This window comes from Rhamphochromis longiceps, linkage group LG3, assembly GCF_057381845.1.
Source record: "Rhamphochromis longiceps isolate RC_006_pf linkage group LG3, R_longiceps_female_GT1.1, whole genome shotgun sequence".
Classification (NCBI taxonomy): domain Eukaryota; kingdom Metazoa; phylum Chordata; class Actinopteri; order Cichliformes; family Cichlidae; genus Rhamphochromis; species Rhamphochromis longiceps.
The window spans coordinates 68,540,286-68,568,241 of NC_140559.1; the positions used below are offsets into that span (position 1 = coordinate 68,540,286).

The following is a 27,956-nucleotide window of genomic DNA, read 5'->3' on the forward strand; positions in this document are numbered from 1 at the left end:
AGCTTACCAGTGCCTGCACTGGTTTCTGGGTTTGATGAGAACATTAATAATACCAACAGCTCTGCTGATTCCTTAGTAGTCTATTAGTTTGCACTTTAGCATGGACACCCAGTCCCCTTTGCAGCATTGCTTATAATCACTAATCACTTCCTGTGAAGCTCTTCTAATTTTAATTTGCAATCTGACTTGCTTCATCTGCACTATGAGTTAGAACAAAGAAAACACACCTGTGCAGTGTCAGTCACTACTCGTTGTGTGAAACCTTTTGGGATCGAATACCATCTGTGTCACATTATATTCATCCTTCCCCATGTACGTCATTGGGTTTAGACAGAGCTGTATCGGCATGAGACGGCGTTAAGGTGACAGTTGCCACAGTGTGACGTTGTGCTGTATCTGTAGTAATAGCCCTAAAAGACGTCAGGGGATTTACTCAAGCTGACAGGAAGATGGCATAGTCTATTGATGCATTAATTCAACTGCCGTTTCTACTCACAAAGCCTCCAGTGCCTATAAAAATGCTGGGATTCCATTCTGAGTGAGGAATGAATAGCAAATTGTAACTCTATGATGCTGTATTTATCCACTGTTGAACCCCCCCCCCCCCCTTTTTTTTTTTTTTCCCTGACTGCACTCCTAGACTAGAGGACAGGGTGCCAGATTTTAAACTTTTCCCTTGCCCTTATCTTTGTCAGATATTCTTGAACTAATAAGAATATCGGACTTGCTGATGAAAATTATAGTTATGCAGGAGAAAGTAATGCATGCCAAAGCAAGATCCAACACAACAATTTGGATTTCCAATACTCCAGAGTTGACATAAATGATTACCATGATTCAGTCATTCTGCCCCCCAAAGCAATATCATTGCTAACGTGCTGAATAATTTATGTAAGCTGCGATATAGTATCTTCCAGCTTGCAGCTTTGACACCACCCAGGATAAGATGTGCACTGGTGCCAAATGTGTTGCTGTCAGTTGCACGCAATTGCGTTACTTTAGTTAACTCAAAATGAGTTTTGTGAGAGAATGCCATCTCTGCAAGTGTGGTTGTTAACTTCAGTAAGCAGGTTTCAGGAAAGTTAGCGAAACGAGCTGGTATGAAGTAAAGTCATGCTGCATAAAACCCAGTTCTTAATGGAAATCGGTGCCTCCGTCTCTCTCAGCTCTTTGCTGTGGTCACAGACAGATTGCTGGGAGGGTGCATTAGCTGCTCAAACCCACAGACCCACACAGACATGCAGAAAGTAACACTAGTTGTGCATCAAAATCTGTCAGTAATGAAGACGTTATGAGCAACTATCAAACACCTGAACTTTGAAACGGACAGAACACAGTTTTGCAGAAATGCAGCATGTGCTATAACTATGGTCAGCTTGTTTTCCTTTCTTGATCCCTAATTCTACGACCCCTTTATTGTACACCCATTACAAACTATGAAATGCCATGTGCATGTAATTTTCGAGTCTAATTAGCTGTGTTTAGCTATCCTTTGAAGCTGTGACTGACTGGCTGCTTCACTGCTAACAGCAGATTCTTGAGCTGTATCTGCAGCAGAGGGCTTTTAAATCTGCAGCAGAGTGATGTTAAATTAAATTGTTACATCGGTGACTATGGCATGCTAGTCTGCTATGTACTTGAGTGGGCGGGTGGAGTGTTTTTGGGAAGGGGGTGTAAAGTACCACTGGTCTACAACATCCCACCCACACTCCTTAATAAAATTGTGCAGGAAGGAAAAGAAAGAACAAAGTCACAGTGCGTCCACAAGTCAGACTGATGCCTGTGATTAATGTTCTCTGTTCTTTGAAGTTTCACTTTGACTCTGATTTCAGAAGCACATTAATTTGGCTTTGTTTTGCATTAAAAGCTCCTTGATGGAATTAGTGAGACTTTGCAATGTCTTAACATTTACAAAACAGCTCCCTCAGAAGGTCCTTCACGAGGGGCCTGGACTTGACTGCATGTAGTTGTTTATAAAATAAAAATTCAAATTTTCACTAAGCTTGAATAAATAATTACATATTCTTCTTAGCAAGGTCCTGTAGTTTAGCCAGTCAGATCACGATGACTTTTAATGCCGTGGTCCGAGCAGGGTTTATCGTGACTGCTGCCATGAGAGGACTTCATGTTTGCCCAGGAAACCAGCGCAGGAATCACAGGGTCCAAGATGTGTTTGTTGTATTAATATTAGTGGTGATGCAACGTGCTGCGCCATTATGAAATCCAGATTAGTAGTGTGTGATGCAAACATGGCCAGCTGGCTGGCCGGCTCCAGTCCACTAACAGTGCTGATGTTCCTGTATCCAGCTGCCTGTCATCATGGAGAGTTAGTCCTTTCCTTTGCTTTTAAGATTGTGGTAGGTCGCTGTGTTGGCTCGAGGGGAGATTAAAGGAGTTCTTCTTCTAGAAGAGACACCTGTCTAAACTGAAGGGGTAAAAAAAAAATGTCCATGTTTGGTTTTATATTGTTATTCCTGCTCTTTTGCATTTTCCCCTCCGACTAGTTGTTGCAGTTGCAGTTGCTGTTTGCACTGGATGATTCCAAATCATTCAAACGCTGATTCTTAACAATAACAATACATTACGTTCTATAAATCTGTGCAATATTACTTTCCGAGTTTCACGAGTATAGGAAGACGATCGCTGTAAATATAAAATGAGCTTCTGAGAACTGTTGATAGGGCAATCAGCAAAACCACCAAGCCACTCAAAGCTGAAAGTTCCATTACAGCTCGGTGTCTCACTAGAGATTAAGACGGATAAATGTTCATCGCACATAAAGACCATTACTCAGATATATCTTGTGCCTCTTCCCCTCATTTCACCTCCCTCACTTGCTGAAAATCCCTTCTCTCTCTCTCTCTCTCTCTCTCTCTTTTTTTTTTTTTTTTTTTTAAATTTAAATCTGCTCTCAGCCACCATCACTAGTTCTTCAGAGAATGATGACCGCAGCGGCTCCAGCCTGGAGTGGAGTAAAGATGGCAGCCTAAGAGGCAGCGGTCGCCATGGCCTGGCACAGAGCGTGCGGGCGGACACCTGCTCTCCTGTGGCCGAAGAAGACTCCAGCAGTGCCACAGCAACACCTGCAGACACCCCATCCAGGACAGACCAGCAGCACCCTAACATATCTGCGGGTGCTCCAGGGCCACCACACCCTCCAAGTCACTCACCTGAGGGACCCATTGCGTACCCGCCACAGACATCAGCTTCCCTCATGATGCCGAGGCCAAACTCTGTAGCAGGTAAGACTCCTTGGTTTTTGAGGTCTTGACATCTGGAGCTCAAGAAGTATACAGGAAATGCTCTGTATACTTTTCATCTGTGACTGCATTGTGTTGCCTGTCAAGATCGTAACCGTGAGATACGACCTGTGCCAGAGGCTGACATGTGGCGTGCCAGAGGCTGACATGTGGCATGTCAGTTTAATCCAAGCGAGTGATAGACACCGAAGAGTGAGAGCATCTGTAGTAGGTTTAGAAGAAATAAGAAGTCAATAGTTCAAAGAACGGACTGTGCTTTTCAGAACAGGAGTATCAAGGCAGAAGTTTGGGATTAGACAGCTGCTGTGTGGTGTGGCTCGCCACTGCCTCGCCATGTCAAACCTAAGCACACGCTCCGGTCTGGCTGATCTGTTCTGCATTCCTGCCCTGGAGCCTCCCTGTTGTGGTTCAGCTTACCATATCCACACAGCTGTCACAGTTGTTGATATTTCCCCCTTCACCCCCTTTTCCCTTATGTCTTTTCACCCATACTATTCCCAGGTCTCCTCATACCTTATTGCTTTTGACCTCGGCCTATTTTTGGTGAATCAAACAGCAGTACGTTTAGCATTTTCCTATATATAATTTTGCCTAAATGCAGTTTGTAGCTAAGCTGACAGTATGAGTCATGTACAGCTTTTATCATCCACTCACTCACCCACCTCCCTTCTTTACTCCTTATCCCATTCAGGGTTGGAGGCGTTGCCTGCAGTTTATCCTAGTGGGGTACGCCCTGGACAGGTTTGACTAGAGATGCGCAGGACCCCCCCCCCCCCAAAAAAAATTACCTTTCAAATGCAAAATATTATTTTTTATTACAAAAGACATGATCAAACTTTCCCTCAAGCTGCAGTAAGTTGCAAGATCTTCTCACACTTAGTTGAAAATAAAGTGCTCTGCTATTGCAAAGAGGCACAAAGAATTATACCCAGCTTTCCCTGACATACTTCACACTAGCAACATATTAGCATGTAGCTATAAGTTTGATTGCGACTATTTGCCTGCACCGCCGTGTACATGTTCCGCATGGACATAGACTCGGTGCATCTGTATTTTGACACGTAAGTGAATCTTGAACTAATCAGGAGTATATTTTATGGCTCAAATGTTAATGCAAGCTTATGCTAATGATTTTACTCCATAATTAGCAGGGCTGCCCATGCTTGTTGATAGAATGAATGTACACTTGAATAAACGTTGACGGACCAGAGTGGTATGTTAACTGTAAGGCTGTAGAAACAAAAGAGTGAGACTACATTAGAGTCCAACTCAAAGGAGCAAACAGAAAGAGAAGAAAAGACAAACAGGTTAGAGCACAGATGAAATGTTTGTTACATTGAATTTTGAAAGCAGACAATTCTGCCAGTGAGGGAAAATCACAGCAGGGGCAACCTGGGCTGAGCTGTGAAAAGAAGCATAAAAACATGAGTGACTCAGGTCAAACACCTGGCCTAGACAGAGACGACTCAAAGTTTAAAAGACCTCATGAGACTTTTTCCTCTAGAATCTTCCTTGAATATGTTGTTTTGCTTTACCTCTTTAGTCTGTATGTAGCAGCTGCCAATGTTTTGAAGTTCAGATACTTGACTCCTGCCTCCCTTGGGTTTATTCTTGATGAAATATAGTAACAGTTCCCGTGTGTCTACTTCTAGACTGTTTTCTCTCTTTGATAAAATCTAGTCCCAGTTCCTATTCAACATACCAGAGAAATGCAACTGTGTAATGTCCACTCTAGGCCCTTACAATTAGAAGCAGGTAAGCAATTTAACTTGTGAAGGCAGTAATGGAGTAAGATGGGATGAGGACAAGCTATAGAAGAAGTAAGGAGTAGTACATGGTAGGCTCACGGTACTGATATTTCCTTGCATACCATAGCTCATAGCTTGCGCATGTATTTTACACAGTGGCCACTGCTTTGATATTTTCTGCAGCCCACAGTTGGATGTGTTGTTCCCTGATGATTCTATTGTTCCAAGAGTCCGTACCATTTTTACATCTCATCATTATTGTGTGTGACATAAACCTGGACGGTCCAGGCGCACAGTGGCTCATAAAGCTTAACAGACCAGAAAATGTTTGGCTGTTTATGTGTGTTGGTTTGCGTGTGAGCACCGGTGTGCTTGTGTCTGTCTGTCCTCCCAGAGTTTATGGGCTGATGTCATAGTTATGCAGTGTTGCCCTCTGAGACCGGCAGAACACGCACCTTAGATTGGTTCAGGCCATAAATGAAGTTGTCTCATCACGTCCTTGATGCTCTCTCCCAGGGTTTCGTCACACAGTGTAAAATCTTTCTTGGGGTCACAGCATAGCAGAGGCGGCACTTCTGTTCAAGGAAATTGTATTCGGTAAAAACCCCCAAAAAGTAACGAGTCTAAAGAAGCAATGAGAGAAAAGAAGCTACCACGGCGAAACATAATATGTATTCATCATTAGTGCATTCATTCTGTGCCAGAACCTTGGTGACTATTGTTTGTCCTGTGTTTGTGAAACAGCATCTGAGATAATGAGCTGTCTGGTTAATCTATAAATTTCTCTTTATTTTATTGATAGATATTAAATAGGAGCACAGAGATTAAAGGCAGAAGCAAACAAATAATCATGAGTTCATTTAGGGCATAATTGCTTCATGCTACAGTATTGCTATTAGTTTTTAATTTTATCTTATGATTATCTCCACCAAAAAGACAAGGTGCTGGAAACATTCCTCAGAGTGATTGAAATTATGGCATGATATAGTTGCTGCTCATCCATGATGTGAATCTCCTGTTTCACTACATCCCAAAGGTGCTCTATTGGATTGAGATCTGGTGACTGTGGAGGTAGAGTGAGTACTGTAAACTCGTTTTTATAGACAGAAGATGAGTACACTTTGGACACAAGGGATCGACATGGTTAGCAACAATACCCAGGTGGCCTGTGGCATTTAAAACCATGTTCAGTTGGTACTAACAGGCTAAAAAGTGCAGAGAACCACCACCAAGAATGGATCAATGCTTTCATGTTGTTTAAGCTAAATTCTCACCTTAAGCATTCAAGTGTCACAGCAGAAATCAAGACTCACCAGACAGTTGTTTGTAAAATGGCTCGTTGTTGGACAAAGGTCACACTTTCTTAGTGTCAGAGTGTATTTTGGCCATCTGTCTGATGCCGATCAACAGATGCATTGCTGGGCCTCTTGAAGTCTCCGTAATTATGTAGAAGGAATGTCTGCATATTGCTGAGAACTGTCGTTTGCACTGCCTTGATGTTGCATGTAGCGTGGGTGTCCCTAGGTTTTGGTGGGAGCGCCACTTTTTGGTGCCAACATGTCCTGTGACAAATTGCACAAATGTTACAAGAACAACATGAATTCATTTAGATTTGTCTTTAGCAGAGCTTTATATTAGGGATTGTATATTACTGTCCACCTCCTAAAGGAAACTGCTGCTGAGGCAGATTTAAAAGGTTGTTAAAATTGTTACTGATTTTCATCTGGCATCGAAATATTGCATTTAAAGATCTAATACGTGAAATAATCTACGTGTAATCATGTTTACAACAGCTGTTCATTAAATCTAACAAACGTGGCAGGTGCATTGGGTGTAAGATGCACTAAGAGCCTGAAATAAATGGGAACAGCTTTTTCCCGGGCTTCCAGGTGCTTTGTGAACTTCTCTATATCAGTTTCTGTGAAAGTGAAGCCAGTCTGCCCTGTTTCCCCCAAATAGTTCCATCAAACCAAAAAGCAGTGCTGTGGTAAATTAAACTTGATGTCAAATTTCAGCATCAGGATTAGTAATAAGCACTTGTAAATTAACTCTATGCTCTGGTGTTTTCTTTGTTTTATTATTTGCAATCCACTATTTACATCTATCTGTCGCCTCTATTGTAAGATCTTCTGTATAAACTAGAGTTGTTGATGGAATTTCACCTCCTCTCTGAGGTGATATACTCAGTTTATAAGAATCCTAATTTTGAGTAATTGGAGTTGAGCTTTTTTCTTTTTTCCTCTATAAAGGCTTACAGAGTCAAAGGGCCATATTAGTGTTGGCCACTGGAATTCCATGGTTTTGAAATCTTAGCCTGAGCTGCTTGTGGTTGGGTTTCTCAGACAGGGAGATTTGAGTGAGGGTCACCGTGGCGGAGGAATGGTGCTACAATGCTTGTGTGGTGTTTAGCTATTCAGCAGAGCTTTGTGGTTTGAGACAAAGTCAGGTATGGCGCACTCATTGCTCGCTTGTACTCCAAAGTCATACATTCCTCTGGCAAAGCTCGTGCGCCGGGCTCTCTTCACGAATGATAACGGAGCCAAGACTGTGGACTGCTGACAGGCAAATTCGAGGATATGTTGTTTGTCTACTAAAACACTGATGAGGTAACATCTGAATGCTTTTGTGTTTTATTAGAACGACTAAAATCATCTTAACCTTTTCCACATAAATACAACCTATGATTTAAAGATGTTTGCAAAGGTCACACAGTAATTACAAACTCATAAAGTGGCGTAGCCCTTAAATTTAATAATCTCACACTGATTTATCTCATTTGCTCTCATTTGCTGTCTTTCCCGGTAGTTTCTGAGACCATGTGGTCTATTGTATTGTTTTAGGCTGTGTGATCATGTTTAAAGACATGCCAACAGTGTGTGCGATGTCTCCAGGTAGACACGGGAGTCACTTCTGCTTCTGGCTTCATGTATATATTGATCTGTTTAGTGCAGAGTTTAAAATGAAAACAAAAAGAGGAAAGAAAGCCCATTCATTTTCTCGAGCATGAAAAGGTCACAGAGACATCTTCTAACGTGCCCTTTTTTCAGAGAATTGTTTGGTCCAGCTGTCACAGCAGGAGAAAAATAAAATCTGTTACAGATCAATCCGTTTGAAAGCCCCTTTTAAAATTGTGCTCGGCACTCCATTGACAGATTAGGGCTTATCAAATGCCCAATCTTAAAAGGAACAGAGCGTTAGCTAACCACAGAGGCATTTATATATATGAAATAGCTTATGGAGCAGTTACAGTGGTGGTTTGTTTTTTTTAAAGTAAATGTTGTTGATCTTAGCATAAGGCTATGCAATTATTACAATAATAATTATCCCTTAATATTTACCACATCACATTTTGGGTTATTTAGACCAAAATACTCAATTCTGCTCTACAAGGGCCTGATATCCACTTATGAGGACATTATACTGCTACTGTTCTCTCAAAATTTTAAACTAATATATGTGGCTCTTATTTTAAAAACAAAAACAAAAATAAGGTTAAAAAGAAAATCTGGTAATTCTTTGTTTTTACATTCATCGGGCCCCAATGTGACCAAATATCAAAGAGAAATTAAAAATGCATGCCGTGGAAGAGTTCGGGTCTTAGGAGTAATAGGCAGACAAATGGACCAAACATCAGTGCGTGCTGATATCAGCCTCTTTGCAAATAAAACAACGTTTATCGATATGAGGGATCAGATTTTCTCATTTGTGTCTGAATGTTCAAACGTTCGTCATGAAAAGCTATTAAGGCGTGTTTATACCAGCAAAATCAAACCAAATAAAAGGAAAATGGGTATTTGCATTGGCTATAAGCCGAGAACAGCCAAGAACTGATTTATTCATACAAAATCACAAAATGGGTAAAGTGTAACTGGCTACTATAAAAACAGGAAGATATGTGAAGGGAGTATTTGACTCCCTTCTCCTCTTTAGTAGATTCACCTTGTAAGGAGGCGAGAGGGAGTCAAGTTGGGGAGGGAGGGTGGGGGTGGTTAGAGCAAAGGAGCTCAGTCCTCTTCTCTGTTCTGTCATGGGAAACACAGAACAGGGGGTTTTCAAAGGGCAGATCTGCCCGAGGAAAAAAGAATCCCATTTTCATCAGAATACAGTCTTGACACATTTGTGCAGCTTCAAAGTGATTGCAAGTGCAGACTTCAAGGTATCATATGTATGTTTTATCAATGAGTAGAGGTGAGGAAGAATAGGAGGGAACTCGGGAGTAAAAAGAGGAGAAGAAATGAAGGGGAGGATTTGAGGGATGAGGAGGAATCGTGTGGGAAATCTTGGCCTTGGGAAAAAATGTTGATAACGACTCAACAAAAGAGAAATGTAGTTATGGTGCTGGGTGCGCTGTCTGCCACGGACGTGAATCAAGTAGTCTATGCAGCTATGCAGCTCCTTTAGCAAGTCAAATTCGGTATTACGTGTCTGTTGAATAAAGCTCTACTGTGCTATTTCTTTTATTCCATGCAAAACAAAGAAGGAAGGGGGGAAAATAGACTGACATCTTGCGGCCCTCCTGTGTCAGCATGAGGATTTAGTGGCGATTTGTTGCATAAAGCTGATTTTTCTCTTTATTCTCTTTTGAGTCTTGTCCATACCTCCCACAAAATCCACGTGATACTCTTTGTTGCACTCATTTATGAGTCTGCTGCTTTTTCGCCTTCATTTTTTTCCACATTCCCCTCTTTTAACCCCATCTCTGTGCAGTCTGGATTGTTGATTAATACTGCAGCCGTTGGATAACAAACTTTAATCAACCACTGCGAAGTGAATCTCTTGGTTTTCCGTTTATATTTCCTCTAATATTCTCAATTTCCCCCTCTGCTGCTTGCATACCGAGTTATTTATGTGTGTGTGTGTACGTGCAGCATGTGGACAGAGATGATGTACGCATACGTGTTAAAATTGTAGAGAGGGTGATGCTCTGTTGGAAGGCAGCGCGTTCATTTAGCAAGTGCCTAATGCTGTGGGTGCTGTGACTGACTGAACACTAGAGAGGAAGCAGCCAAGCACTCGGCTCGGCTGCCAGAGTGCCGGCATGGGAGCACCGGGGTGGAGGAATCGCTTTTGTGCCCTCGTCCACTGGGAACACTCTCCAGAGATTTAGCTGTGAGTTTACACCCTGCCTACTTGACTGTATGCCTGCCCAAGTATCTCGTCACTGGGGAGATAGAGAGGGCTTTGAGAATTCCCACCATCCTTCCTTGCTTTGGTCTTAGATGTAAGTAGTTGTAGCTGATGAAAAGTGGCATTTGCTTTACAGCAAAAGGTCTTCCAGGTCATGCGCGTTTGCTTTTATTGTTTTCTTTTCTCTTTGTTTGCAATTCCTTAAGCTTTATCCAGTGTAGATGTTTGTGTCTGCACAATGCACTGCAGTAAAAGTAACATCAGGCCCTTCTCCTGTTCCAGTCAAAGTTGCGTTGATGGCAGCTTCCTCAGTTCCCGTTGCCAGCAGACCGGTTTTAATTAGCGGGACATTCCGGAGAGTAAGTTAGCGACCGAGTGAGGGAGTGAAGTGAGCGTTAGTGACAGTCTTTCCCAGCTGATATTGATAAAGAAGAAGAAGAGAGGCTTTGATTCTGCTCTTCACTAAGCCCAGGAGAGCGTGGATCGCAACGGCGATAGCATAGTTGAAAAACGAGCAGCAGTTGGAGGAGAGGCCTCGCCGCACTAATGCACATTTTTATTATGTTAACAGACCGTGTCTTAGACTTCAAATTAAAAGCTGAGTTGTAATCACTGGCTCATCAAGTGGTTTTAATCTGTAGACTAGTAGTTTCAGGAGATATCCTGTGTTTGGGGATAGAAATCATTGCCTGCTTTGAGACTTGTTCTCTCTCTGCTTCAAAATGAAGCTAAATCCTAATGAAATCTCAGTAGATTTGAACTCCATAACAACTCAAGTTGTGATCTGGTTTTAATTAATTTTATTATTTCATTTCACGTCAAATGACTTACAGATATTGTAGTTTGTAGTACACAAAAGTCCTGAGATTACACCTGTGTGTCCTGTAGATTGACAGTGATGAGTGCCAAACCCGCGGTGAAGCATTTCTATAACTCGTTGTAGTTTTATGAAAGGTAAAGGTAATCTGCCCTCTCCGTACAGCCTAGCAGGCGTGCTTGTGGGGATGGACCTCTCATTGCTATATCGTGTCCAGCTGTCAGCTCAAATCAAAGAGAATCGGTGCATATTGCTCTTGACTTTAGAATACTGCTATTCTTCCTGCCACAGTATATGCTGGTAGCTGCTCACACTGCCCCTGCAAATGTCAGAGCGCACTGGCTTTGTTCTTTCCTCACTCATCCACCCTCAGACATGGCATAAGTGCCACAAGGTTTTACTCTAGTGTGTGTTTCTGTCTTCCTCTTTATAATTGTGATGACAAATGTACTCGGGAGGTACTAGACTGTCAGCTTCACTCTTTGTGTGTGTGTGTGTATGTCTTCTCTCTTGTCTACAGCCACCAGTTCCACAAAGCTTGAAGACCTGAGCTTTCTTGATGAACAGCGCAATACCCCCCTCCGGACATCCATTCGCCTACCCTGGCATAATACAGGAGGAAGGCCCCCTCAGGACGCTAAAGGTGACTGGGCTATTCATACTACTGCTGTAGGCACTCAGGGGAGATATTTGTAAAATAAACGTGTAAAATATCGCAGTACATAGGATAATGTTATGTGGTATGACTCTGAAAAACCCTGAAGTTAATAGGCAGCCAACGGTAGTTCTGAAGTTTCCAAAGTACCACGTCTGAGTGCAGAGCCAACAACAAAACTGTGCAAATACTTGAACACTGCAATGTAAACAATGCAGCACTTATGGGTATTAACATTATCCTCAAAAGCCTTTTTTTGGCTTTTAAATCATGCCTTTTTTCCCAGCTAACTTTTATCTTGGTTATGTGTTTTGAATCCTCTGAGAGATCCTGCAGATTAAATATTTCATGGGAACATGAATTACTGAATAAGTCATCACTGGATATATACTCAGACTATTTAGTCTTCCTTTTGAAAATGTCCTCTTTCATTTTCACTCAGTCTCAAACATGAAGCTGATACATAAGCATATGGTCAGTGGTTCTGAGCAGGTTTTTTCTACATGAATTCGTACATACGCAACAATCTTAAACAATTGGATTCTTTTCTATAAATTTTATGGGAGATTCAGTTCAACTCAATTCAGTATTATTTATGCAGCGCCAAATCACAACAACAGTCGCATCAAGGCACTTTATACTGTAAGGTAGACCCTACAATAACGCATACAGATGAAAACCCAACAATCATATGACCCTCTATGAGCAAGCACTTTGGAAATAGTGGGAAGGAAAAACTCCCTTTTATCAGGAACAAACCTCTGGCAGAACCAGGCTCAGGGAGGGGCGGCCATCTGTAGCAACCGGTTGGAGAGAGAGAAGGAAGACAGGATAACATACATGCTGTTGAAGAGAGCCAGAGATTAATAACAAGTATGATTCAGTGCAGAGAGGTCTATTAACACATCTTGAGGGAGAAAGGTGACTGAAGAAGAAATATTCAATGCATCATGGGAATCCCCCAGCAGCCTACACCTATTGCAGCATACCTAAGGGAGGATTCAGGGTCAGCTGATCCAGCCCTATCTATATGATTTATGGTATTTGTTTTTCAGATTTGGGTGTGATGGCACCACCTTTACCTAAATTTTGCAACAGTAGGTCAACATTTCAGTGCAGTTCATTGCAGTTGTATTCATATATTGCAAAAATCCCAACATGTGCCATCTTAGGAAACTCAACCTAGTACGCTGAGGACCTTACAGTTCTGATTTGAGCAACATTTAGTGACTTCCTTTTTGACTGGGCGAACCCTCTGACAGAACTAGACTCGGGATGAGCAGCACTCGTTTGATTGCCATGAGAGGAGAGTGAAAAGAAAGGGGGAAAAAAAGATGAGAAGGAGAAAAGCTTCAACTGTGGGAGAGAGAATACACAAACTGACATGCATGAACAATGAAATGGAGAAGAGGTGAGGATGTCGGTGCACCATGTGAGGCCTCCTGAAAGCAAAGGCCTGTCGCAGCATAATAAGTAAGGGGTGATTCAGACGTTAGCTGAGCGAGCTTTAACTATAAATCTATGAAAGGTTTTGAGGCTAATCTTAAAATTAGAGATTGGGTTTGGCTCCCAACCCTAAACAGCCAGCTGGTTCCACAGGAGCGAAGCAGCTTTAGCCTCTGCTTGTCATTCCGGCTTAGGATACTGAAAAAGCAAATCATGGTCATTAGGGGCTTTATATTCAAGAAGATGGATTTGAAATCTAAGGGGATCCAATAAAGAGAGGTTAATAAAAGATAACTCTTTTTCTAGTTCCCGTCGATACTCCTTTTGCTCAAGTTAGAGTTTTTCAAACACTGTACTTATTTTGCTGGTATAGTAGAAGGTGGTGATGATTTCAAGTGTCTCAGAACCAGCTCGTTCGCTTTTTGGTTTCATTGTAGGGCACTAGAAACATAAACAGACCTACACCTGCCAATATAAACACTCTCAACTGCCCCTCCAATTACAATAGGCTTTTGTGAACACAGGCAAACTCGCAAGGTGAAAACACTAGCAGCTAACAGCAGTGATAGTTGTAATGTTGAAAGGTGCATTAGCACTAAAGGTAGCAGTCATTTAGTGATGTTAGTTAACAAGTGTTATGAGATCTAATTAGTGCTGAAGTAGACCAGATAAGAGTCCTCTTTCAGGTCTTCACTCTGATTCCACTTAATTGAAAATGTATCCTCTACAGTGTTCAGGGTTTTTCATGTATGTGGCTCCTTCTGGGAAGAAGAATGCGGGAGATGCTCAAAGCATGTTTGTAGGTTAACTGCAACGGAAAACGATTTATTACAGTAAAGTTTCCAGCATTTAAAAGAAGTAATCATTTGTTAACTTCCCGGAGACATGGGGAAAAAAAATAGAAGTAGTGTAAACAATTTTAATCTGTTTCATTTCTTTTCCCGTTTCCTTCAGCGCGTTTTGCTCCCTACAAACCCGTGGACATCATGCTCAAACCTTTGCTGTTCGAGGTTCCCAGCATCACCACAGATTCTGTGTTTGTGGGCCGAGATTGGCTCTTTCAGCATCTGGAAGATGTCCTGAAGGCCGGCGAGTCCACAGAGAACCACGGTGCTGTGGTGGTGGGCAGCGTGGGGTATGGGAAGACGGCCATCATCTCCCGACTTGTGGCGCTGAGCTGCCATGGAGGACGCATGCGTCAGATCGCCTCCAACAGTCCCAGCGCCTCCCCGAAAAGTAATTAGTTTTAGTATTTGCCTTTGGATGTGAGCACTACATTAACTGCTCGTGTTTAGCTAATGTTATTATAATTTCATTTCAACATTAGCTTGCAAAGTGTGGGAGGGAAGTAATTATATATTCGTTGGCAATATAAAATCAAGTTGACTAATATTACATTTACCTTACAAAAGAATGCCCTCACACACAACTAATGTTATTAATGCTAGCATATACATATATAGAGAGATGTTAGTTTATATTAATGTAATAACTTTATATATTGGTGACCATGTGCATGTCTTCCAGCTGGCCCAGGACAAAGCACAGAACTTCCTCTCAGCCAGCCTCCACAGCCCACTCCACCATCCAGTGCTGCCAACACACCGAGGACCAGCAGTTGCCCAGGAACTCCCGAGATGCAGCGGCACAGGGAGGAGGCTGTCAAACGCCTGGCTGCAAAGGTGCGCCTTTCAACATCTAAGAGAGCTCACAGTAACAAAGAAGCAGGAATCAAAGAAGCTGAAAAAAGATTGCACTAGTTATGGTGGTGTTTACTCAGGGAAAAAATGTTTGGTGTGTGCACTGGATCAAAAAAAGTAATTTTAACAATTTTCAACAGTGAGTAGATTATTTTTTGTTTTTGATGGATGGATTTGTTGTTTCTTCCTTTCTTTTAAAAAAAAAAAAAAAAAAAAAAAAGGAAAAAGAAGGAAAATCGACCAAAAAGCATCTCAGGTTTTACCAAGTACTTCTACAACAGCTTCAGTCTGACTTCTGAAAACTCCTCTTTAATAGTGACCACAGATAATTGTGATATATTCTGTTGAATGATGCATAAAATTATACATAACAATAAGGGTAGGTTGCAGTTTACTAGTCAGTGATTAGAACCTCCTCAGGGAGCAACAACCCACAGCGAGCCCTGTCAGCCATGACCTGAGAGCACAGAATGTAAACACACACCAACGTCAAACAGAGCCAGCTTCATCAATATTAGACGTCATTTAGGAATTTACAAACATCAACACACGTTTCAAATAGCAACACCATTTATCTAGGCGGCTATCAGTTATACCGACATGTATGGCACTACTACTGCTTAATTACTGGTTGGTATCCGTTCCTGTGTCAACTTCAAATAGGTGCTTAAATATATTGTAAGGCCGCCTGTTCAAGTGTTGAACTGGGATGTTTGAACATGATAAGGATCCTCAAAATTCCATGAAGCGGAGCAACACTGACTACTGAGGACAGTGCTTACTTTTTTGACAGATGAATATTCCATCTGTTGATTTTTCTGGCGTTACAAGGATCGCAAAATAAAGTCTAAATACTGCCTCTCTGGGAAGTTTACGTGTCAGCGCTGTTGAGCAGAAGATTAAGTGTTTTCTTGTATAAGCTTGTCAACATTTTTCACAAGATATAAAGTACTGCACGGTAACAGCTTTACATGTGTTCTGTTACTCCCCCACACCGTCAGTAACATTGTTAACCACTTGTCTGTGACCGAACCCCCCCCCCCCCCAAACATGCATACCAGACACTGAGCATATTTCTGCACATCTTTCTCTTTCAGACTTGTGAAGTGGACAGACAAGTCCTCGATGTTTCACTTTAAAATGTTCCTCTCTCGATGCACGCCGACTAAGCAGTGTGCGGTTTTTGCCTACGACTCTTTTATTTTAGTTTTGGAATTGTTCGCTCTGTTTCCACTGAAATTTCTCTGTCGATTTTTCACTCCCGCATCTTTACTCGCACCACCTCTTCTTGTGTTGCTGAGGGTTCAGTCACATAGCAGGTGCACGTTCACTACATTTTGGAAATACTGCTTGCTAAAAGCACCATTTGATGACTTTGGCACTGCTATTGCCTTGTAGCAGGTCTAATAAAGATGATTGGGGGCCACCGGGATTCAGAGAAGATTTGTGATCCACTGTTGTAGTCAGTTGAGTTTGAATAGTGCTGTGATGGTAGGTTGTAAGGTAATTTAATAGGTGGCAGCTTTGTGAAGGACTTTCTCAGTGGATGTGACGTCTCCTACTGATTCTGCTGCGTTTAATGGTACTGATTACAACCTGTTGTCCTTCTAACACCTTTAGAATTGAATACTCTTATCCTGTCAGGGAGGCCTCCTAATTAGTGACCCTGTCAAAGGGGACAGTTCATGCACCAGACAGCTAGGGTAATGCAGTGAGCTTCATGTAAATGTCTGTGAAACTCAAGCAGTATCTCTTGAGCCAATTATGGTGAAAAGTGTTTCCAATAGGCGCCTTCACAGGGGCTCTGTTCCTGTGATGTGTGATGCAACGCTGAGCAGCTTCTGTCAGATTCTGCCAGTGCTTTTTTAATCATTGATTTAAAAGTGGTCTCATAACAGGAGCACTGAGGCTACTACCCTTTCTGCTTTATTCTTATTATCGAGACGTGCCTTTAGGTAACATTTCTGAAAATGCATTTATTGTTTTGCCAGCAGATGAGCTACCGAGGTTTGACTGCAGAGCCTTGCATCATCGTGTGTCGAGATTCGTATTGCTCATTGATGAGGCGGTAGTCTGCGTGACTTGTATGCTAAATTAAATCATCACTGCAGTAGGGGGCTTATTAAGAGTTGTGTTCATGCACACAGCAGGTTACTTGACTTTGTACAATAATAGGCATTCAATATATCAGTTTCCCTCTTTGTTATGTCACATTTGTGATGAAGCTCAAAAAACACGTGACGCAAAAATGACAGAAAGGAGTGTTCGGACTTCTCTCAGACGTTTGCTGCTTTTAGGGTAAAGCATAACATCAGAGAAAAATTCTGGTGGTCGTGATTTTTGACAGTTTCTGGAGAAGATGTGAATCAGTGGTTGTGTTATTGTTTCAGTTGGTCCATCTTCTGACTGGATGTCACATGTTTTCCTTACTAAAGATGGGTTATATACATCCAGGGAGTTCAGCTATAATTTTTAAAATCTTACCTCCCTCTTTTCTAATTTGCGCTAGCTTTAATTGTGCCTTTATTGGCATGTGAGTTATATGTTATTATTTGAAAAAGAAAGAACCATAAATATGCATTTAGATCTGTGCTGTGGGGAGAAGTTTGGGTCCAAAACATTTATTGATGCTAAATGTTAAAAAAAAAAAGTCTCATATCTTGAGGCTTTAGTCATTTTTCTAGAAGCTGGTCATCGGTTTTCTGTGGAGAACTAAACAGCAACAGCTGAGGTTGAGCCGTCAGAGGAACCGATCACCTGCTCCTCCTCCTGTGGGCCTGGAAGTGTGTCAGCTCCTCCAGGTTGGACTGTAATTAGTACAGTCATCTTCCTTCTTCTCCACCTCTGTCCCTACATTTTCCTTTTAAATCAGACCTCCTTTGAATGCTGCGGAAACCTGCTCAGGTACAGAAGATTCTACCTTTAGATATCCACCTGGGATCTACTCACTTCTTTTTATAGCTTTTCATCCGTTGCCCAATCTCTTCATCATCCCTTCTGTGTGAAATAATGAAAGGATAAAATCATGTCTTTGACATTGTAGAGATAATATGTAGTTTTATGGAGGCTTGTTGGTATCAAAAGCCTCACTTACTTACTTTGTCATGGTAGTTTTTCAGTCACCAGAGATGTTGGTGTTTGTAAACGCTTTAAAGTTATCAAATGTACCCATCAGTCAGTGAATCATATTTTTAATTCTTCCTGATTCTCAAAAAGCAATGGCTTCACTCGCGTTTGTTCTCGTTCCTTTTGTCTTCCAGGTGGTGGCTTATCATTATTGCCAGGCAGATAACACGTACACTTGCTTGGTCCCAGAATTTGTGCACAGCATCGCAGCCCTTCTGTGCAGAGCTCATCAACTGAGTGCGTACCGGGAGCTGTTGCTGAAAGAGCCCCACCTCCAGAGCATGCTCAGTCTGCGCTCCTGTGTCCAAGACCCCATGGCTGCTTTCCGGAGAAGAGTCCTGGAACCGTTGGCCAACCTTCGGAAAGGTAAAACACTGTAGTTGTATATTGCACTATTTCATTTTCATCGTGTATGAGACCACTAATCTCATTTCATAGTATTTTAATATTTAGTTTATTTGTAAATGTCTTTGCAGAGCGAAGGATTCCAGAGGAAGATTACATAATCTTAATAGACGGGCTGAATGAAGCGGAGTTCCACAAACCAGACTATGGAGACACCATTGCATCCTTCATCACAAAAATCATTGCCAAGTTCCCCTCCTGGCTAAAACTGGTTGTCACTGTTCGAATCAACTTGGTGGTAAGAAAGAACTTATAAAGCATGGCTCTGAGTTCACTCAGATGACAAAATATTCACTGTTATAATCACCTCGAGTCAGAATTACAGATGTCACATTATACTGGTGATGAGTTTTAGTTTTAAAAAGTTTATCACTCTTTCTTCCCTCTCGGTAACTACTCTGCTTATCCGCACACTTTACGGCTGATTAAAGTAACTACTGCTAATGGCATTCACTCTTCTGTTGCTGCAGCTGCTTCTCTCACACACTCAGAGACTCGCTTCCCACAATGAACTCACACAGGTGCAGTTTGGCTGTTACACTGTTGAGTGAAGTACTGGATACAGGCAAGCTGTTAAGGGCTTGATTCTTAACTTAATTACCAGTTTCGTGTCTGCTCTTATCCTCTACTATCTGCTTTCCAAGCGCTCTGAGCTGAAGCTTATCAAAAAGTTTGAACACTCAAGACTTCTGTTGTTATATTTTTTTATACAAATTGAATGAAATTTGCACAGGCTGGTTTAACTAAGCATCTTTAACTAAGTGCTTTTACAGTCTTACCTTTTAATATATTTTAATGTTATTAGTGCTAGTTTTCACTTACTTAATATACTGTATTTTTCGGACCATAAGGCGCACCGGATTATAAGGCGCATTAAGCGAAACAAAACAGTCAGATAAGTCAACTCATTTTTCTTGCTTCCTCCAATCCACATTGATTCATAAATGCTGAATTCTCTTGCAGCTGCTCTATTCCCATGTTGTTGCAGCATATTAATGACTAACCTTTGTATTGTGGATGGATTACCTCAGTTGTTCTCCTGATTGAAGTTTGGTCCGTTTACAGCATCCCGCCATGCGATTGCATTTGTCCCTAACCCTCGGGAACCCTCACATTAACTTTTATGAGTGAAAAAAAGTTAGCCTTCATCCTCTAGCTTCACTGTGTTTATGTTATGCTAACATAGCTGTGTCGCTAGCATATCATTTTATACCAGCTAGCCAAGCTTCAGTAACCCTATAAATGTCACTGCTGTTTAGTTTTCTGTCTTCATTTATGTCGAAAGGGACGGCAGAGCTGTACATTTAAATTTTTTCAGAAATCTCTTAGTCATGTATATCATGTTTAGGTGGAACTAGTGAGCTAACTTCTAACTCCGTTAAATTTAATAAATTTTGTTTTCATGGATGCTTGGATGTTGAACTTAATAGTTACACCTGATAAAGCATCAACGCTGTCGATTTTTGAGAAAATTAAAGGATTTTAAGTGCGGCTTATAGTGCAGAAAAAAAAGTATGCCGGTTGTAGCCAACAGTCCTCCTGCACTTACAGTTCACACTGGCCCTGTTTCCCAATCCATAAAACACTGTAAAACACATTTATTGATTTGTTGACCAGAACATTTCATATCCTAAATCGGAAAATCTAACACTGTGGCAACCCTAGAAAAGAAATGAATCAAAATTCTCTCATTTTAACAAATGTCTAGCTGGACATGCCGTCACCTCTCTAGGCACTCACTCACTGTCACCAGACCCTGCACATTTTTACATTTTGACAAGTGTTTCCTGAGCTGCTCCCGCTTGTTATTCTACTCTTTACAGAGTCAGGCATATCCAGCAACATTCAGGAAAGAATTGAGACACATGACCTGCAGGGCAGGAGAGAGATGAGTCAGTCACTTTGAGCTGACACTAGGTTGACCAGTTCCAGAAATGCTATGGACTTGGATTAAATTCACGCTGCTGACAACTGAGGCTTTGACACTACTGATGAACTACATGAAAACTTATTTTCCTTGCTGGGGGAAAAAAGAAAGCACTGAGCCTTGGATAATAATGTGGTTTTTGATTGACATCTGGAATTTGAGTTATTATTGCTCAGTCAGAAGCCAGGGTCGAGTGTTGTCCATCAGTGTGGGCTGTACTATATAATGAATTCAGCCTAGCTATTAAGAATTCAGGCAAGGCCCTGTCAGTGTGGTGAATCAATATATTGTAGCGCTGATATTTTGTATTCACCTCTTATGCTCTTCTATTAATGCATTAGAATTGGTTTTTTGACGTGGAAAGATGTTCCAGGTGACTGCACTTAAAGTAATACATTTCGACTACACTGCAACATCCATCCATCCATCCATCCATAAGCAGAACACTGCAACATATGTGTTGTAATGTCTTCTGACAAAGTGAAACAGTGTTTAATGAGAGGGAGTTACTGTTTGTGTGAATTTGCTAGGGTGACGTTTTTAGCCACCTGGAGGCTGGCAAAGCAAGAACAGCAACAACAACAAGGTTGCAGTCGGTTATCGGAGATGTGTTTTTGTTGTCCGTGTGGTAGATTTCATAGTAACAACTGTGCTGGAAAGGAAACGTGTGGTTTAAGGCATATGTAACAGTAGCTGTTTTTTTTATAACCTCTGTTAGTGAATCCTGTGCACATGCTGGTCTGTGGCAAAGGATAGCACATTGTTAACCATGCCATATGTGTCTTTTACTTTCTTGTAATCATATTTTTCTTGTTATATTTCTGTTTTGTTCACATTCCCACTGTAACCACTTAGCAGTTGTCTGCAGTAATGAATCAAATGGCACTGTTGTTTTAATGGGAGCTATATGACGACTTCGCATGTGAAAACCTCGGAGTCGGTTTGACAATGTTTTTGTAAATCAGGCTCCTATGATGTTCAGTAAGTTCCCTTTAAGTGCAATGGAAAGGCTGTTAGTCACTGACTGAAAATGTCTAATTTTCCAAAAATGTAACAGAAGTCAGTTAAATAGTTTTTAAGAGAGTTGGCAGTCTTTTGCAGAAAAACCCTGTATGTCCTCTCTTTTTATTGTTTATTTTTTTTGGGGGGGGGGGGGGGGGGGGGGGGGGGCTACGAGTCCACATATTTGGGTAAGATGCAGGAAATGGTTGCAAAATCACAAAGAAATTCCAAAATTGAATTCTCTATGTCCGGTGGGACGTGATGAACAAACAGGGCTGCGTACAACCACATGCCATGACACATAACGACAGCACAATGCTTAATAACAGAATTAATGATAAACTGAAGATATTCTACGATAACTGGACCATGCACAGCATTCAAAATAAAATAAATAGAGAAATAAATACAGTAAATAAAGAAAATGTATATAAAATGTTGTTTGGACATGATGGTTGTCAGTCCTGCTCCATGCAATAGACTATAATGACCATACACTTGCATTACTCAAAGGTTCTTGAAACTGAAATATGAGCTAATGATGATGGTTCCTACTTCCTTCAAAAGTTTTTAGAGCAAGTTCCTACAAAAGATCAAAAGCACAAACTGTACGCTCCATGCTGTATTCTCATACCGTTTCCCCTAACATTAAAGCTCTGGACACAGCAGTCAGCAGCATTGCCATTCAGTGCAGACAGTGGTTACATTCGGCTTTGTAAGTTATCTGAACCATTTGGCCATCATTAATATGCAAAAGCCATCGGTAAACCTGCGTCTGTGTGTGTATGGCTTTGCTATCTAAGCTTTCGGCTACAAGTTCAGAAACTCTGCAGCTTAGTGTTTGTATAAGCTGCAATTTAGCTTGAAATTGGAAGCACTAAATGATCGACTTTAAAGCATTATCACTTCATACTTGTAATATTATGCGTGTACATTTGTACTTGTCGCTTGTACTCAGGTGTCTCTTGCAAAAAACCCCTCAGTGAATAAATAAAGCTTATCTGCTTTACTGCCCGACTAACTCGGGGCATAGCAAAAATGAATCATGGAAGAATAATCAAGATAGCATTGTTAAGACAAGAAAATATGAAGGCATGAAATGTTTCTTATTTGCAGACAGAATCAGAGTTGTGCATAGAGATGAAATTGTCACGCTATTGTTTTGTGCTTTGAACAGACAAATAGCATCTCACCTCGGAGGAAGGGTTCGATATATTGGCCCTTGCCTGCTAGACTAATATCTGGACAATCTCTGAGGTGTTGTTTGCACCCCCTCCCCCCAATCTTGTGGATTGTGTTCGGTATGTTTTATTGAGCGTGTGCATACATGTGCTTGTGTGTGTTTGTCTGTTTGCGCTGCCTTCTCATGATGAGGGAGAGGAAAAATGCTATCTTGCGGAGGCAATGTTTCTCTAGCCTCAGACAGGCAGAGGATTGGAGGATTAAGGTGCATTGATTTCTCCAACCCCTGGGACACAGATCGAAATGTGAGCCCTAGTTCAGACCTCTGCTTGCCCGCTAGCTACCATCCCATCCATCCCCTGCCTCTTAATACTCAGTTTCCCCACTCCTGTTTTCCTCACAGCCACATTTTGAACAGTAACAAGTGTCTGCTTTGGCCTGATAGCTCAGCATGCTTGCTTCCCCACTGCTCAAAGAAACTCTTCTGATAATACACGTACACAGGCAGATTTTGTTTTTCTTAATGGCAGCTCAGGATGCAAAGAATATTTTTGCTTTTAATTAATTAAATTATTTATTTATTGGCTGTGGTATTGAGTAATACAGCTGTGTCTGTAATGCAAACACTGCACCAAATTACTTTTTTTCATGCATTGACACTTTAATAGTACATTGAAGCTCAGATGTATGTTTTTATGTCACGCTCTGTCTTTATCTTGTCTTCAATAGGAGATCACCAGCCTCCTGCCCTTCTCCAAAATCTCCCTGGATGACTTTTCTGACAACAAAGAGATCAGCAATGACCTCAACGCATATATCCAGTATCGTATCAACGGCAGCAAGGACATCATGAACAATATTAGCCTGAACGGCAAGGCCGATCCTATCACAGTCGGCAAGCTAAGTAGCCACCTGATCTCCCGCAGCCAAGGGTCCTACCTGTATCTCAAACTCACCCTGGATCTGTTTGAAAGAGGCCACCTCGTGATCAAAAGTGCCAGTTACAAAGTCGTGCCTGTTTCACTGGCAGAACTGTACCAGTTACAGTGTAACATGAAATTCATGACCAATTCAGCCTTTGAGCGCTCACTGCCGATCCTCAACGTATCGCTCGCCTCGCTGCACCCCCTGACTGACGAGCAGCTGTTCAACGCCATCAACGCGGGGTTCGTCCAGGGGGAGCTACAATGGGAGGACTTTCAGCAACGCATGGAGCTGCTCTCGTGCTTTCTCATCAAACGGAGGGACAAGACGCGCATGTTTTGTCACCCTTCCTTCAGAGAGTGGCTGGTGTGGAGAGCTGATGGAGAGAGTACGGACTTCCTTTGTGACCCCAGGTCAGTTTTCTGCTAATGCAATAACTTCGCAGCTCTCAATGTGGTTTGCAGGCTTCTGTAATGCATTTAGAGTTTGCGTATGTTTCAGTAATGCATTTAGAAAAGGTTCTTGAATTGCACAAATAGGCATGTAGGACAGTAAGAAAAGTACAACTAATGCTGCAGAATAATATGATAAACGTGTCTTCATGTGAATGAAGTTTTGCATCTCAGAGTGCTTCTGAATTAGTTGTTTTAGGTCTCTGACAGCTTTAATCATGCCTAAATTTGGTGTCCATCCTGTCGGTTGTCACAAAGTTCTTACCTAAAATGTTTAAAGCAGTGTCCTGCTTATTTCCGGTCCTCAATTTTAATGCAGGAGAGCAGAATTTAACGTGGGATATGTCTGCAGAAGGGGAGAATAGCTGGCTCTGGATGTATTAGAGGCAGTAATTCAGTGTTTTTCTTCACATATCTGCGCAGAAATCGGTCCATAATAAACACTGCAGACTGCACCAAAGCTTCCATTTGTAAATAAACCCCTTTAGTCAGCAGTTTGCATACGCAGCCCTGCAACATCATAGATCAGATTTCAAGCAGGCTGTTTCACTTCTTCGAGTCGTCTTCTCTTGCATAATGACTCCATTGCATAACATTTGTGAGAATGTGAGAATACAGCTGTGGAAGTGAAGCATGTTAGATTAATGCTCGAATCTTGCAACAATGACATTCAGGCTTCACTGAATGTAATTTGAGATTTTGCAGAAACATTAGACTCCCTGAAGTCCTGTTTGTTGGTGTCAGCTTGTTGCATGCCAAAGTCTTTCCTTTGTCTCGGAAAAAATACACACGGCATGCAGAAAAAAAATTGAGTGTGAAGTGATGTGATGATGTGAGCATTTACAGACACATCACAGCACTAAATTCATTAGCACAAGGCCTGTTTGCGACGTACAGCACATTCAAAAGGTCATCTCAGAATGCACCTTTGATACAGTGAAGCTGTTTGTAATAAAGCAGCACCTCTGCAGATAAATCCTGTGCTCTTTTGGAGCTGTCAGGATTCATCCGAGTTCAGATGCCTGACTGCAGACTTCACCCTCATATCAAACACATCGATTCTCCTTCCACTGCCTCTCCCCGGTCTGAATTGTTCACATGTGCTGGTACCGTATTATAATTGTCAAATTTCAAATAACAAGCCGCACCAGCGTTGTTAGTGGATTACTCGCTCCCTCATCTGCTTGTTTGCAACCCACTAATTTGCGCTGCTGTTGGCAGCTTGCATTGGTCATCGGTAAAATGAACTGCTGCGTCTGTGCTCATGAATTTGTGCTTTGTTAGTAGATCACCCGCACAACTTTTGACTCCTGATCAGTGCTTTTTTTTTGTTGTTGTCTTGCAGCCTCACACTGATTTGCCCTGTTTTAATAAATAGTGCTTTTTGTGAGGGAGGGGGGGGTACTGACCTATGCATTTTGCAGATATTGCATGTTGCAATGCGAGGCAGGCTTATCTCTTTTAGCAGTACTTGCAGTGCTTACCTAATTGAAATGCTGGAGCCACACGCAAATGAGAGATTTCAGTCATTCACACTTCATAAATTGAATGATGTCACTTTTTTCCTCCCTGTTGCTCACCTCTGCTCACACGGCGATGCCTCCAAACGGACGAGAGCTGAGCTTCGTATTCTGGTCATTCACAGCCGTCCAGCTCCATCATTAAAAAAACAAAGGCTTGTAGTCTGGCGCAGGAGATGCACAGAGAGACAAAAGCCTCCTGCACTGCCTCTCTGTTTGTGCCTGGGCACAACTAGAGAGGATTTTTATCCAGATCAAAGGGATTCGCAATCATGCATGCCTTTTTAATGAAGTTCTGCATTAATTAGTGCCTCAGTGACACTCTTCCCCCCTGTTGTTCAGAGGGTCATTGCCAAACATTTTTAGCTTATTCACACTAGCTCCAGAATACAATAGTTCTCCATGACAGTGCCAGGCTCCTCGTCATCAGCAGAATGAATCAGTACTTTCATGTCGTTTGAAGCAGAGGAACAATCATTCCTACTGTTGACGACTGAGTATCCTATCTGTTCCCTTGTTTTCTAACCCAGGACCGGTCACGCTCTCATGGCTTTCATGTTATCGCGCCAAGAGGGGAAACTGAATCGGCAGCAGACAATGGAGCTGGGACACCACATACTCAAAGCACACATCTTCAAGGTATAGATGTGGAACCTACGTGGTCTATGCATTCATCTTTATTTGAAATCCATCCCTTGCAGGAATTTCTTGGTGTTCACTTTCTCTTGATTTATGCACTGTGACAATGGTTCACCAGAGGATAAGCCGTGGGATGTGGAAAGCAACATTGACAGCTTATGCCCCTCAGATTCGCTGGTTTTTACATATGTGTGTTTGTGTATTTACTCATGCATTTATGCATCGGCGTGCGTGCAGGGTCTGAGCAAGAAGACAGGCGTGTCATCCAGTGTCCTTCAGGCTCTGTGGATAAACTGCAGCACTGACGGCCTTTCTGCAGCCCTGGCCTCCCTGAGGAACCTCTACACACCTAATGTCAAGGTAAGCCTTTGCTTCAGGTTTGCTCCTGCGCGTCTGTTGAATGCAGAACAAGCGGCTTATTAGCTAACGATGAAAAAAACACATTATTGATAACCTGAAATGCCTAAATGCAACAGGTTGCTTTTGTTGAAATGCAAAGTATAAGCTTCTTGAGGGGATATAGGAAACCTTTAAACGCTATATATTAAACACACAGTATATGTATCCAATTTTCAGCATTTTCATAACCCTTTTGTTACATTGGAGTAATATAATCATATACACTGGTTAGGTCATTTTAAAGCAAATGCATCTCAGAAATAACTGCAACTTTCTTTAGATTTTAGTTACACTTTTAATCCCCGAATGTTGCTCCACGCAGAGAATGTTTTATTAATAACCGCTGTCCTTTTATATTGTTAATGTGTCCAATTATAATTTGACAGGTAAATGTTAATAAGCTTCGCGCACGAGCCAACTTCCTGTGTACTGCTTTTCAGTCGTGTTTCGAAGGGCGATAATCATTTGGCCTTTCCTGGAAAGGCTGTTCTGCCAGCATGATGCATTCTGGCTCGAAGAAAAATTATCCTCCGTACTTCTTTGCCGTTAGTGTTATTGTTTCAGAGGGCGTTCCATCACCTGGTGTCTGTTTGTGAGTTATTGTATAAATGTGTAGTATTAGTCAAACAGACATTTACAAAATGACCTTATTCTCTCCTCTGGGGGAGGGGTGGGGGGGTTAATTATGCTACAGAGGATCCAGAAAATAACACACACTTTCATCTCCTGTCGTCAAACACTCATTTCACTCTTTGGTTTTGTTTGACTAGGCCTTTATTATTGATTTACTCGTAATGAAAGCGAATACCACACTTGATAATTGCATTCGCTAGAATGTGGCCGTTTCATTTGCCGTCTGAAAAATCTGAAGATGAGAATAAGAAGTTTGATCTCTGTATGAGCCATAAAATGAGTAATGGAAACAATTCTGCTGCTCAAACATGGGTGGTAGTTCACATTTTTAAGTGTATAATTTAGCCAATAAAGAGTAAAATAGTTAAACAGTCATCTCTTCTTAAGAGAATAACATTTATTTTTAATTCAGATTTCTTTCACCTTTAAGTACATGTGATAAAAAAATTCACTTCTTTGCAAAGACCTTGAAATAAATATTCAAACGTGAATGCTTTCTGCATTTTTTATTTATTTTTTTGCTTGTATGATCAGGTAAGCCGTCTCCTGATGCTGGGAGGGGCAAACGTGAATTACCGCACAGAAGTCCTGAACAACGCACCAGTGCTTTGCGTCCAGTGTCACCTCGGTCACCAGGAAATTGTCTCACTGCTGCTCGAGTTCGGCGCCAGCGTGGATGTTGTTTCAGAAAACGGCATGAGCCCCCTCTGCTTCTCAGCTGCTGCAGGACACTTGGGACAAGTCATGCTGCTCTGTAAAAAGGAGGCTAAGGTGAGGACTTTTCATATTGTGACTACTTGACAACTCTACTGATGTAGTTTTCTTGTGATCATAGACATTTGGTTTCATTTGGCCATCTTTCTGGATTTCTGGCTTTTTCATATGCAGGGTTTGTATGGGTGCTTGAAATCATTAAAAAAGGCTTGAATTTAAATATTGTCTTTTCAAGGTTTGAATAGTGCTTGAATTTTAGATGTGGTGCTTAAACGTGGTT

The 27,956-nt window shown here is 41.6% G+C and overlaps 3 protein-coding genes across 3 annotated transcripts in view; all 3 read left to right on the forward strand.

Moving 5' to 3' along the window:
- The window catches only part of LOC146676531 (protein NLRC3-like), a 183,997-nt gene that overhangs the window by 77,367 nt on the left and 78,674 nt on the right, over window positions 1-27,956 (forward strand). The window lies entirely within an intron of this gene.
- The window catches only part of LOC146676534 (carboxy-terminal kinesin 2-like), a 296,438-nt gene that overhangs the window by 4,714 nt on the left and 263,768 nt on the right, over window positions 1-27,956 (forward strand). The window lies entirely within an intron of this gene.
- Window positions 2,920-27,778, forward strand: LOC146676535 (protein TANC1-like). Its single transcript, XM_085402133.1, has 10 exons — window positions 2,920-3,242; window positions 11,473-11,595; window positions 14,008-14,289; window positions 14,581-14,735; window positions 18,014-18,245; window positions 18,356-18,522; window positions 23,125-23,732; window positions 25,822-25,930; window positions 26,168-26,290; window positions 27,497-27,778. Exons 1-10 carry the CDS (start codon window positions 3,215-3,217, stop codon window positions 27,761-27,763), a joined length of 2,094 nt encoding a protein of 697 aa, XP_085258259.1. The 5' UTR covers window positions 2,920-3,214; the 3' UTR covers window positions 27,764-27,778.